Source organism: Rhinolophus hipposideros (genome assembly GCF_964194185.1).
Source record: "Rhinolophus hipposideros genome assembly, chromosome: 16".
Classification (NCBI taxonomy): domain Eukaryota; kingdom Metazoa; phylum Chordata; class Mammalia; order Chiroptera; family Rhinolophidae; genus Rhinolophus; species Rhinolophus hipposideros.
Genome location: NC_138062.1, coordinates 18,753,956 through 18,768,184, shown reverse-complemented (window position 1 = coordinate 18,768,184; position 14,229 = coordinate 18,753,956). Strand labels below are relative to the sequence as shown.

General features: G+C 38.2%; 1 protein-coding gene across 1 annotated transcript; it reads left to right on the top strand.

Annotated features, from left to right (window-relative positions):
• Positions 1-11,018: 11,018 nt before the first annotated feature.
• Positions 11,019-11,504, top strand: LOC308509368 (small ribosomal subunit protein uS12-like; the record flags this gene model as incomplete). Its single annotated transcript, XM_081077355.1, has 1 exon — positions 11,019-11,504. One exon carries the CDS (start codon positions 11,019-11,021, stop codon positions 11,502-11,504), a length of 486 nt encoding a protein of 161 aa, XP_080933481.1.
• Between the last annotated feature and the right edge of the window lie 2,725 nt (positions 11,505-14,229).

Here is a 14,229-nt window from a genome sequence, read left to right as displayed (position 1 = left end):
CCTTTCTATGTGAGGCCGAGAGCCTGGAAACTGCTTTTTGGGGCTTTGTCCCCACAATGGTCATGCAAAATGCAACTGCCACTAACCCAGCCTATCTTCTATAAAGAACAAGGGAGACTCAAGGAACCACATTTAACTAATATCACCCCGCTTGATCTTCCTGATGCATTGCTGCAAGTGTTTTCTTTGGGAGTACCACAGTAGCATATGACTTCTATAAGATTTGTGTGTCAATTCACAAAGCCTCTGATCCAGTCCTATGAAGAACTACTTCAAAGCCACAGAAATCAAGAAATACTGGGAACTGTAGAATCTAGCGAGGTCTTTATCAATATCTAGACCAGACAGAGTTGGGTAACTTTCTAGACATTCACCCAAGATCCTAGTTGTTACTAAGAGGTGAGAAAGCTCAGTGTCTACATTTTATACCTTAACTACAACCATATCCTTCAAAAGCAATATGAGTTATTAACATGTAACGCAGATGTCAGTTGAGTTCCATATTTCTCCAAAGTCCAGGGTCTGTTCCCGCATTTCTGGGAATTCTCGGCAGACTTTCAATCTCATTAGTATTTCCGGCTCTGAATGCTGCTTCCGCTGATTAGTTTCATTGACAGATTACCTTGCCATGTGGCACACTCTCCCTCTTCTGCACCACATTCGCCCAAACATGGAACTCGGCCACTCTACTCCCACAGGACCCCTGCTTACACATCCCCTGCATTCACACAAGGCGTTAATGTATATAGCAGAATTTACTCAAAATTTGGGACAGTGGAAGTGGGGTTTACATCACAGAGATAAAAAGTTCATAAAACTCATAACTGCATATTCAACATCTTAAAGGATTTTAAAGACACATCACTGTATTGCAGCATTAGCTGCTCTTTCACACTCCCTGTGGGCTCAGTTTCCCCCCAACTCCAGGAGTGTATTGTAGAGCAGTTCAGCTCTGTGTTTTCTTTGTCTTCAGCTACCCATGCCCTCAGAATGTACCTTCCACCCGTGTAGTTGATGGATTATTTCCCTAAAACAGATTCTGGTCCCAGATGTCAAGAAATTCCCCCCTCGTATATACAGAGTGAATTAAATCCCGGAACTGGAAGATTCTCAAGCATTCTAGCTTTCTTGTGCACTAAATTCCATTGGTTCTTCCTCTGGAACAATAAAAGCTCTCAACTTCATATCTCTAATATCTGGAGAGTATTGTGCTACCCAGTCCATTTGTTGCAGGTAAGTCCCACCAAGCAATCATAATTGTTACTATTCCCTTGGAAATTGGCCTATTAGAACATTTAGGTCCTTAATAACGCATAATGAATTAATTTAACCCCAGATTGAATGTAAAAAGACACATGCGCAAGAATGGAAAGGGAGTTAGATTTCTTCCTGCAGCAGAACATGTGGGATTGAAGAATTTAAATGACATCAGAAAACAGCTGGTCTCCGGATAGATGTGTTGTTCTCTAAAGTGATTAATAACCACATCATTTTGAACTTTGAAATGGCTGTTTTCCCAATTCCACAAAACCATTCCAGACAAAGAAATCGTTTATTTTCTATTTCGTTATGAGCCGTGGTATAGGGAACAGGCATCACGCCTCCTCTGGAAAGGATGGGTAATGAATAGTATGGCCCATGAAGCCATGAATCTGAATTCTTTCCTTTGAATCCAGAAATAGCTGGCGTGGGTTGTTCCTGGGCTTGGAGGGCTGAGGTTTTAATGCTGTGGCCTAAGGTCCCAGCTGCCTAAAGCCAATTCAAGAATGGGAGAATCCGGTGACATGTCGTTAGACATCTTTCCTCCTCAGAACTGAGGAGACGGTGTCAGTGGCATCAGTGATGCAGGCCTCAACTTTGTCTCTGTTCTCCAACTCCTCCCACCCCCAGAATCGGCTTCCACACCTCCTAGACTCAGTATAAACTCTCTTCCATAGCTCACTGTGCTCCAGCCTCAACCATCGCTGTGCAGTTCCCCCAAACACACCAGACATGTTCTGGTCTTAGCGTCTTTGCACCGCAACTTCTCTAACTGGAGAGTTTGTCCTTCCTGTATCCCCATGGCAGCTTCACTCACTTCATCCACTCAGAAGGGCTTTCTCTGACCACCTCCCCTATAACTGCATCCTTGGCATCCTTTATCCCTCTTCCTTCCTTTCTTTATAGAATTGCTACCTGATATTACAGTCATGCTGTACAACGACTTTTCTGTCAATGACAGACCTCGTGGACAATGGTGGTCCCACGAGATTATAATGGAGCTGAACAATTCCTATCACCTAGTGACGTGGAAGCCTTTGTAAAGTCATGACGTCATTGAGTAAGGCATCACTCATGTGTTTGTGGTGATGCTGGTGTAAACAAACCTGTCGGTTGTATAAAAGTATAGCGCATTTACAATCATGTACAGTCCATAATACTTGATAACGACAATAAACAACTATGTTACAGGTTGATGCATTTATGATGTTATACTTTTTAGTATTTCACAGTGTACTCTTTCTACGTATAAAAAAAGCTTGCTGTAAAGCAGCATGCTGTGTTACAGCAGCAGTAGCTCGTGTTTACTGCGTCCCTTGATTGCATCATTTTCTCTTGCTCTTGATTTGATCTCATGCTGCTTTGTACAGTGACATACTGTATAGGCTTGTGGCCTAGAAGCCATAGACTATATCAGACAGCCTAGGTGTGTAGCAGGCTATACTTTGTAGGTTTGTGTAAGCACGCTCTATGTGTTCACACAACAGTGAAATCCCCTGACAACGCATTTCTCAGAACGTACCCCTGTTGTCAATCAGCAATCTCTTCCATAGCTCACTGACTGTATATTGTAACTTACTGTCTGTTACCCCACAAGAAAATCACTGAGGTCAAGGAGTTTATTCAGTTCACCACTATATCTCCTGTGCCTAAATAGTGACTCTTACACAGCATATCGAATTAATGAATAAATGAACGAATGAGTGATACCCCTGGAAGAAACTGGATAGCTTAGTGGTTTAGTGCATGGACTATTGAGATAGCAAGTCTGGCTTGAGTTCTGGCTCCTATATTTATAAGCAGTCTGGACTTCAGCAAGTCATTTATCCTATCTCACACGATTATTGTACAGACTAAAGGAGGTAACATATGAAAGTCATTTAGCAAAATAAACATCATTGTTTTCCCATTGCTCCAGCACTCTTATTTTATACGTGAGGAACCAGAGGTAGACTGAGGCAGAGGGACTGGGGCAGCATTTCTAATCTCAAGGATATCTTGTGCAAAGAAGGAAACAAATCTCCCATTCTCTCATAAAGGCAGTCTCGACAAACATCAAGGCCCTTAAAAACATACCTTCTCTTTGATTGAACTTTATTTCTGCAAATATATCCCAAGGAAATGATCACCTATGTGGACAAAGATTTAGCTATACAGATTTTTACCAGTTTAGTTTGTAACAGCAAGAAATTAGTAGTATACTGAGTGTCCAATAGGGAATTGACTTGATAAACTGCGGCACAGCCATATGGTGTAATATTACATGGCCATTTGAAATGAAACTGTAGAATAGTTAATAAGATGAGAAAATGCTTACATATATATACTTAAATTTAAGGTTTGGGTGGTTAGAATCAGAATAAATTGTGTTTTCTTTGTGCCTCTCTGAATTTCCCATAATTTCTTCAGTAACTAGGCATTGTTTTCACAACCAGTCTTTTAAATAAAAATAATAATAGCTTGTTAGCATCTTCCCAATAAAGTGTTACTACATTTCACTGGGAGAACAATGAGAGACGCGTAAACTTGAGGAAGTTTCCCAAGTCCTGATGGAATGAAATTCTTTCCAAAAGGTCATGATTTGAAGTGAGCAATTCCCCCAAAGGCTCTGGCACACAGCAGATTCCAGAGTATTCCAGCTTTGGGACCATTAAGACCAACTGCTGTGTGTTTTGAACATCTATATTTCTCTGTATTAGCACATTTAACAGATGACTTCAGCTATGCTGCATTTTTAAAAACTAAATTGATTTATAGTATTACTCATTAGATTTAAATACAAGGTGATTCATCATTTACAGTAAATCTATGAGATAGATTACACTGCAAAATTCACCCCGGTCAGTGTGGGAGGCCTGCCTGGAAATTAAGAATGGGAAGGGAAATTGAAGGAGAGAGATTCCTATCCGTGATTTGAAATTTAAGCTTAGATAGCTATGTCAAGCATCCAAGCCTCAGCCAAAGAGGAGAAGGCATCTGTCACATGTGTAAGATATTCCACTCTAATAATAGCCTACGATCTCTTTTAGAACAGGTTAATGCCTTGCTTCATGAGGAAAAACCTCGTATGTTAAAATACTTTTAGGAGTATTTCCTTACCCCGTAAAATTTTTTTCACAATGTAACTGGACTGCATATGTGATACATGCAACAATGATTGGGTTTCTGCTGGTTAAATATAGTCCCAAACCAAGAGCATGTTTAGCTGGGGGCCCTCGCTAACCAGATGTTATTCCATTAATAGTGAGTGAGCTCATCCTTGGTGTGGAAGGTTATTCATTTGGGAGAGAATAATGAAAGTGAGACAATCATTACGTCACCTTTTCCTGTACATTATTCTCCCCTGCATCTAGCAAGTAGACATGCTGCTGTGTTCATCGTAAGCTAATTCACATTCTTGCTTTCTTAGGTCTACGTCAAGTGAATCATGGGGAAATTCTAGTCCAAATTAATTTTTAATATATTATCTGATAATTTACATTGAGAGTTAGACTTTGGGACTGTCTTTGTCTCATATTCAAGCATCGTGACTTTCTGACGAGTGATTACCTGCCCTTGACTCCCAGAGGCACTATTCTCTCTTCACACCTTTGCAAGGGTTCTCCTTTTCCTCAGTTGGCCTTTTGGGAGGCAGACTGCTGTTTCTAGAAACATAAAGACTTCTGAATAACAGAGTAAACTTTAAAAATAATGTTCATGAGATCATGTCTGTTTTTGTTTGAATGACTCATTTGGCACTATCTATCAAACCACAAGTTCAAGTTCAGAGTAAAATTGATTTATAGATAATATACTGTGTTTCCCCAAAAATAAGACCTAGCCGGACCATCTAATGCATCTTTTGGAGCAAAAATTAATATAAGACCCGGTCTTATTTTAATATAATAAAATTACATTAAATTGTATTATGTTAAATTTTTGCTCCAAAAGACACATTAGAGCTGATGGTCTGGCTAGGTCTTATTTTCAGGGAAACAAGGTAGCAAAAGAGGCAATACATATTTGTATATATACACACATATACATACACTTACACACATATACAACACACATATATATATATACATGTGTATATGTTTTATAGAAAAAGTAATCTTTTTTGTTAAACTTTTTTTAAAAAGTAACCTTTATGTGAAAATTTTTATTTTTTAGAAAAAACATTTATCAATTAAGAATCTTAACCCATTACTGAATTTTATTGCAGCTTTCTTTTATATATATATATATATATATATATATATATATATATATATATACACATATATATATATATATATAGTAACAACTCAGCAGCAAGCAATTTTACTTAATTTCTTTAAAAGGCTTTAACTTTCTGCCAAGGGCCTAAACTGATCTCATTTTTCTAGCGTCTTGTTTATCTTTCTAGAACAAAGAAAAGTGAAACATCTAATAATAACCCATTTGATAAAGCTGTCTCTTTTTTTTGTCTTTTCTAAAATTTCTTATTTATTTTATTGAGGTATAATTGGCATAATTTATATTAGTTTCAGATGTACAATATAATGACTCCATATCTGTATATGCGGCAAACTGATCACCACAATTAGTTTAGTTAACACCTGTCACTATATGTAGTTACAGAATTTTATTTCTTATGAGAACATTTAAGATCTATTCTCTTAGCAACTTTCAAATATGCAATACAGTTATTAACTATAGTCGCCATGCTGTACATTATATCCCCATGACTTATTTTATGACTGAGAGTTTGTACCTTTTGTCTCTTTTCACCCATTTCACCTCTTCCTACCCCCCACCCACTTAAGCAACTACAAACCTGTTCTCTGTATCTATGAGCCTGGTTTACGGTTTTTTGGGGGAGGGGGTTAGATTCCATATATAAGTAGGATCGTACGGTGTTTGTCTCTTTCTCTCTCTATTCATTTCTCTGAGCATAATACCCTTGAGATTCATCCATGTTGTCACAAAATGCAGGATTTCTTTCCTTTTTATGGCTGAATAGTATTCCATTATGCATATATACCACAATTACTTTATCCATTCATCCATCGACGGACACATAGTTTGCTCCATCTTGCTATTGCAAACAATGCTGTTATGAACATGGGGGTGCATATATCTTTTCAAGTTAGTGTTTTTGTTTCTTTCAGGTAAATAGTCAGAAGTGGAATTGCTGGATCATAAGGTAGTTCTATTTTTAATATTTTGAGGAACTTCCATACTGTTTTCTATAATTGCTGCACCAATTTACATTCCCACCAACAGTGCACATGGTTCCCTTTTCTCCACATCCTCACCAACACTTGTTATCCCTTGTCTTTTTGACAATAGCTACTCTAAGTGATGTAAGATGACATCTCATTGTGGTTTTGATTTGCATTTCCCTGATGATTAATGATGTGGAGCATCTTTTCATGTACCTGTTGGCCACCTGTATGTCTTTGGAAAAATGTCTGTTCAAATGCCCATTTTTTAACTGAATTGTTTATTTTTCTTGCTATTGAATTGTATGAGTTCCTTATGTATTTTGGATATTAACCCCTTATCAGATATATGATTCACAAATATTTTCTCCCTTTCTGTAGGTTGCCAATGAAGCTGTCTTCAGCTGAGGTCCCAGCACTGTCTCCTTACTTTCCCTCCTGCTGTCTTGAGCTGTTTAAGTCTTTCTGGCACATAAGTGTCTCAGGAAGAAAGTTGGGTGCCTAAGGAAATAATCGGCCAATTATAAAGCCTTCCATATTTTTTATTTCTATTATGTTCTTCCCTATGTTGGTCTCTACCTCATATCTGCTGTCTCCCATGCACATTTTATGCAAAGAGCACTGAATCAGGACTGTTAGGGCAGTTAACTCTACCACTTTCTCTCTCCCAACTTCTTTTCAGGTTTCAGAGTCCTCATGTGTAAAACTGGGATATTAATATCATAGGGGGCAAAAAATCCCAGAATGCATGGCACATATATACTCGTATTTAGTAAGTTTGAATAGTTGGGACGTGCCACTGGATCCAGGGCCACGTTGTGATTTTTGTGGGCCCTAAGCAGTTTTGCCTTCATGGACCCCTTCCTCCATTAAAATATATTAAAAGTTGTATTAGGTTGGTGCAAAAGTAATTGAGGTTTAAAAGGTTAAAAAAAAAAATTGCAAAAACCGCAATTACTTTTGCACCAACCTAATGTTTTATGACTGTGTTGTTATAAGGATACGTATATTAATAATATAAATTAAAATTTTTTCTTGACCTAGGAGTTCATTTATTTTTCTTCTGATGTTAAAGGAATTAAAACATTTTCATGGGCCCCTAAAAGTATTGTGGGCTATCAGCATTGAGCCTGGTAGGTGAGTCAGCCCCACCTGCATCACAAAATCTCTACCATTGTATCACACTTCGTTCTCTCCTCTCCGTCCTGGACAGCTTTTGTTGTTCCTCCCTTCTTCTCTCTGCTCTTCCTTTCTTGTTGATTTTTTTCACTGGATATAAATTGCCTCTTCTCCTTCTCTTGAACCTCTCTTAGGTTCTCCAACTCTGGTGAGTCAAGGCACACTTGCCAGCAGACATACAGTTTAAAGAATTAAAAGTATCTAAAACTGTCACGGGAGAGTGGAGGATGATTCAAGTTCAGTCCAGGCTGCTGTCCTCCAGCATTTCTGGAGATGCTTCTAAGTGGATCAGAACCACTTCTAAGTGGAAAGGTACATATGCAGGCACATATATGGAAAGGTTTCTGGAATTGTGTGCACCAAATTTTAAGGATTTTTTTTTTTTTTTAGGTTGTAGGCTTTGGGTGATTTATCTCTTTCTTCTTGGGAATTTCTATATTTCTCGCATTTTTTTAAATAAGCATGATTTTTAATAGAAAGAACAAAATACTAAAATTTAATTTTAATAAGGATCAACTACACTATTTTTCTAGAACAGATGCTGACCCAGATTCTATTTACCCATTCCAGAATAGTTCCTCGGTCTCCAAAGCACACCTCACTAAATCCATGGCCTCAGACAGTCCCTTTCCAGGAAGAGTCTGGGCTTGGCCACATGACTTACTTTTGCCAGTGGGATAATAGCAAATATGCTGCAAGTATAGGTTTAAATAACTGTTTTCTTGAAACTATGTTTTGGGTTGGAGATTAAGGCACATCTTCAAGAAGACTTTCATGTTTCTCTTAGTCAACACAATCACCGAAAGAGAGAAGTTGTTTGCATTTTTCTTTAACACATTTTTTATTTGCTATCATCTAAAGTGGAAAAGAACTTCTCTAAGTGCTTAAGTAATTAAAAGGGAGTTGTTAATATGTTGAGACACAATAAGTTGAATATTTTTCTCAGTGGGTGGCCTTCCAAATAAACACACACACACACACACACACACACACACACACACACACGTTCTGAACTAGCCAACCATATGGTCCTCATTTTCTATATCTATTTCTATCTATGTTAACTCAAGAATTCTACCACTGTAAGACGGCTGACTAACCTTTTGCCCCTGTTCCTGTCTCATATTAAACAGACAGCTTAGCTTGAAACATTTCTTGGGTGCTGTTTTCTTCAGTTTTCCTCACATAGGAAAAAGAGTTTGAGGCTAAATTACTTAGTAAAAATTACATTCGCATTATTTTTTTCTTTTAAGGTGTTCCTCTATCTCTGTGTTGTCTAAATTCTTTTCCTTTTGTATTTCATTTATTTAAGGCCATAATCCTACTGTCTCCTTTGCCACCAAGAAAGTAAAAAAAAAGGATCCGGAATGACTTTAGCACATGAAGAATCAGAAACAGTAAACAATCAAGCAAACAAGAGAGCCCACCATGGGCCTTACATCCCACTAGACATTACAGGAAGTTTTAAGTGGTTCCTGGCAAATCCGAGAAGTCTGCTGCCTGGGTGTCCACAAGCTCTCCAGTCTCAGGGTGGGTGGGACTGTGGAGAACTGGATAATACAAGTTCAGGCTGAAAGGGCAGCTGCTACTCAGCTCCAGCCAACTGTTGCCATGTGGGAATGTAGGCCCAATCTTGCCAGGTCAGCTAGTTTTTCCCAACAAGCTAGAAATTAAGATTTTTGTATGAAATCTCTCCGTTAAAAAAGTTGTCAACTAACTCAAATTTTTAAAAAATGCTATGTAGGCCAACAAATGTGCGGGCCAAATCAAATAAGTCTATAGGCCTGATCTGGCCTGTAGTCTGCCAGTTTGCACCTTCTGTTTTACAGTTTAAACTCTCTCGGAACTTTAAAATGCTTACCCCTCAAAATGACTTGGTGACAATTATAATGATCTGTGTACATTTTATGCGGAAAAATACCTTGACTAAGGATGCTTGCACATAAATTCTAAACAATAAAACCTGCCACTCCAATCATTTACTACTACAGGGCAAAATAACTACTTGACAGCATTTTTCATTTCTAAAGAATTATTTTGATATCATGTATTAGTTTGGTGCAAAAGTAATTGTGGTTTAAGAGGTTAAAAATAATTGCAAAAACCACAATTACTTTTGCACCAACCTAATAGATTCACCCTAAATTATGTATGTATCAAACTTAACATATGATCGAGTCTGTATCATCATTCCCTCTATACACACACGTAACATACTATCCCATAAAAAAATGACCTTTATAGAAGATTATTTTGGATTCCTGCAAAATTGTTACTGCTAGAAATAACAAGCGGTTGGCAAGGATGTGGAGAAATTGGAACCCTTGCACACTGATGGTGGAAATGTAAAATGGTATAGCCACTATGGAAAACAATATAGTTCCTCAAAAAATTAAAAATAGAATTACCATGTGATCCAGCAATTCCACTTCTAAATATATATATATCCAACATATATATATATTTTGGATATATATATATATATATATATATATCTTTTGGAGATATATATATGTAAATTTTTATATATTTTATATATTTATATATATATATGAATTGAAAGCAGAGTCTTAAAGAGATTTTTGTATACTCAGGTTCATAGCAGCATTATTCACAATAGCCAAAAAGTGGAAACCAAAGTGACCACTGACAGATGAATGGACAAAATGTGGTATATACACACAATGGAATATTATTCAGTCTTAAAAAGAAAGAAAATTCTGACACATGCTATAAAACATGGATACATCTTGAGGATTTTATGATAAGCGAAATAAGCCAGTCATAAACAGACAAATACTGTATGATTTCACTTATGTGAAGAGTCAAATTCATAGAAACAGAAAAGTAGAATGGTGGTTGCCAGGGGCTGAGAGAGGGTCATGAGAGAAGTTGTTGTTTAATGGGTGTATTAATCAGGGTTCTTCAGAGAAACAGAACTGGAAGATATTTAGATACATAGAGAGAGATTTTTTGAAGGAATTGGCTCATGTGATTATGGAGGCTGGCAAGTCCAAATTCTGCATGGCTGGTAACCCAGGGAAGAGACAGTGCTGAAGGCTGTCTGCTGATATAATTCTCTTTTACTTGGGACATATCAATCTTTTATTCTATTCAGGCCATCAACTGATTGGATGAGTCCCACTCCCATTACTGAGGACTATCTGCTTTAATCAAAAATCTACCAATTTAAATGTAAATCTCATCCAAAAACACTCTCACAGAAACATCCAGAATAAAGTTTGACCAAATATCTGTGGCCTGGACAAGTTGACATAAAATTAACCATCACAATGGGTATAGAGTTCCAGTTTTATAAAATGAAAGGTTCTAGAGATTGGTTGTAAATCAATGGGAATATACTTAACACCACTGAACTTCACACTGAAAACAATGGTTAAGGTGGTAAATTTTATGTTATGTATATTTTACCACAGTGTTAAAAAAGAGTCTTGGGCCTGCAGCACCAGCAGGATAGGTAAGCATCAAGGTCTTTGTGCTGCCAGAAAGCTCCACAACCACCAACAAGACCAAAAGTGGCATGATAAGCAATGCAAGAAAGCCCATGAAGACCACTTCATGTGGAAAGGGAATTTTGCTGGGAAAAAAGTCAGGGTTGAAGCCAAACAGCCAAATTCTGCCATCAGGAAGTATGTCAGAGTCCAGCTGATAACAAACAGCAAGAAGCTCACAGCTTTCTTCCCCAATGATGGTTGCTTGGACTTGGTAGAAGAAAACAATGAAGTTCTGGTGGCTGGATTTGGTTGCAAAGATCATGCTACTGGTGACATCCCTGGAGTCCACTTTAAGGTTCTCAGAATAACCAATGTCTCTCTCTTGGCCTTGTGTAAAGGCAAGAAGAAAAGACCAAGACCATAAGTTTTGATGATGCACACATGATAGTAATGAACTTTTATATACCCCCAAAGGTATATTAGAGAGAGAAATTTCCTTTCACTAATTACCAAAGTAAATCTTTGTTAAGGGACATTAGGGTACAAACTGAATTATATCCTAATTTTAGGGTTTTGCAAATGACCCCAAAAGTGTTCTTCTTAAAGCAAACTTCTATAAAAGTTGAAAGAGGAAAAAAAAGTTAAAAGACTAAATTATTATATCTTAAAAAAGCTATTTCTGGGGGAAGTCAAGATGACATAATCCAGGGATATTGCTTCCTGGGAACATAATTTTCCTCAGGTATAGAGGATACAGAGTTAGAGAAATAGAAGCTAATACGTTCCTTTGATTGTTTCTCTCAAATAACAACTTTTCAACTGCTAATAAAGAGCAGTCAATTCATGGCTAATCATATGCAAAGGACTGTAATTTTAGTATTTTGGTGAACATTGCTATGTATGTACACAGGAGGTAGACTTTGATCTAGAGGATAACCAAATTCGTGTTTCCAATGCATTTCAAGTAGATTTTCTGGAATTTTACAGTCATACTTGAGGATTTTTCACAAGGTAAGTGAAGTATCATTAAATGACTATTATGTTGACCTTAACTTGAAGACTCAGATCATTCATGCAGGTTTCTGTATTCTAGAGAAAGTCTTCTAAGTACAACTTTCTAAAACTCAAGCTTAACAGATGAAACAAAAGAATCCCTTCTTTGACCCCACTATAATTCAGCCATTAGTTTATCCTGCTAACAAGATTATGAGTAATAATAGTTCTCATCCTAATGTTGAGGGTCAAAGTACGATCATGGTACTAAAATAACTACCAATTATAATTTAAAAAGGCAATATAAATGCTAAATTCCATAGGAAAGATCAATTTAGTTTTTTTGCATTTTATTAACGATTTCTGTAATGACTCTCCCCCATGAAATTAGAGAATTAAATAAAGGGGATAATTATTGCCGAGATAAAAAGTGAGCATTCCTTCTCCATTAGAAGGTAACCCCTCCACAAGCCTTTCAGTTTCCAATAAAAGTTCTCACTCTTTGAGTAACTCCTTTACGCCTAAGTAGAGCAAGTCTGATAAAGTGATGACACAGGTGCTGGCTGAAATGCTGAGCTCAGCCCATTGCAATTTCAGATTTTTAAGTATCCCTATTTTGAAAAGGAATTTATTATTTTCTTTCATTTTTACTTGACTTTTTTTCTAAATCCTCAACTACAAATATAAACTTGGCAAACGAGTGAATCATGAATATGAAGGAAATCTCGAAAACCACGTAGCCTATTTCTCTGTTTCTGAGTAAAAACAAACTTTAAACTTAGGTCTACTGTGGGGACAGAGCCCCAAAGAGCAGTTTCCAGGCTCTCAGCCTCACATAGAAAGGTGCTGTCTCAGGTAGTAAATGGCCATCAACTGTGATTGGATGGCCATCAGCTGTGGCTAGTTGGCCATCAGCTGTAACCAGTGAGCCATTGGCCACTGATATAACTGCTCTGGCTACGCTAACAAAAAATAGGGGCTAGCAAGAAGATGGTGGCTGAGCCTGCAAGCGGGGAAGTGAGGGTTGTGAACAGTGTGGCTCCTGCTTCCTGTGTCTCCAGCCCAGCCGCCGGTGAGAATATAGTGGTATGACTCCCCTACCTATGGCTCCATGGGTGTTCCTTTTTGGCCTCACCATGTCCTGCCTTCTTATGTGGGGAGCGGGAGCAGTGACCCCGCAGGCCACCCCGCGTGACATCTACCTTTCAAAATGTATCTCTAGGGAAGGCTTTTCCTTAACTGTCCCCCCAGGTTAGGTTTCTCTAGTGTACACTTTCACACCATATGCTATTTCTCCTTCAAAGCACTTACCACAGATGGACCCAAATCATTACAGCAGGTCGTTGACTAACGTCCTTTCTGTTCAATGTCCTCTCGTGAAAACGTTGAGGAGAAAAAAAAAAAAATCCAACATCCGCCGGGGCCACAATCTGCGTGGAGTATGCGCAGTTCTCCCCAAGTCTACGTGGGTTTTCTCTGGGGACACCGGTTTCCTCCCACATCCCAAAAACGTGCAGGTGAGGTGAACTACTTCGTCTACACTGTCCCAGTCTGGGTGCGTGTGGGTGTGGGTGTGGGTGTGGGTGTGGGTGGCCCCGCCGTGGAAGGGAGGCCTCTCCAAGGTGCGTCCCGCGATGCTCCCTGAGCTGCCAGGAGAGGCTCGGGCCAGGCCACCGCAACCCTGAACTGAAAGAAGCAGGTTGGAAATCATTATCTTACTTGTTTTTATTCATCTTTCTTAAATGTATGTATAGCTCACATTTATTTTAATATTTAATATCAGGAGTATTTTGGGTCTTTATTTAGAAGTTTGGGGATGTTTCTATGACCAGAAATATGCTGTGGGAACTTACCTGTTGCTTATGTCGATTAGCATGTGGTAAAATTGGTTTCCTTATACATCGTTTCAATGGAAGTGGCAGTTTCCGAGACGCTATCCATGACGCTAAATGAGGACTTGCTGTACTTAAAGGACTTTCAGTTTAAGATGGCTGACTAACCTCACACATTCACCTCTCTTCCCCACTCCTCCCGAAAAGCCCTACTGAGATAAGGAAATATAGCAAGCAATACAAATAAATCCACGACAGGAAGGGTACCAATAGAGCAGAACAATATGGAATTTCTAGAAGATGTAAGCCAGGTAGGAGAAAACT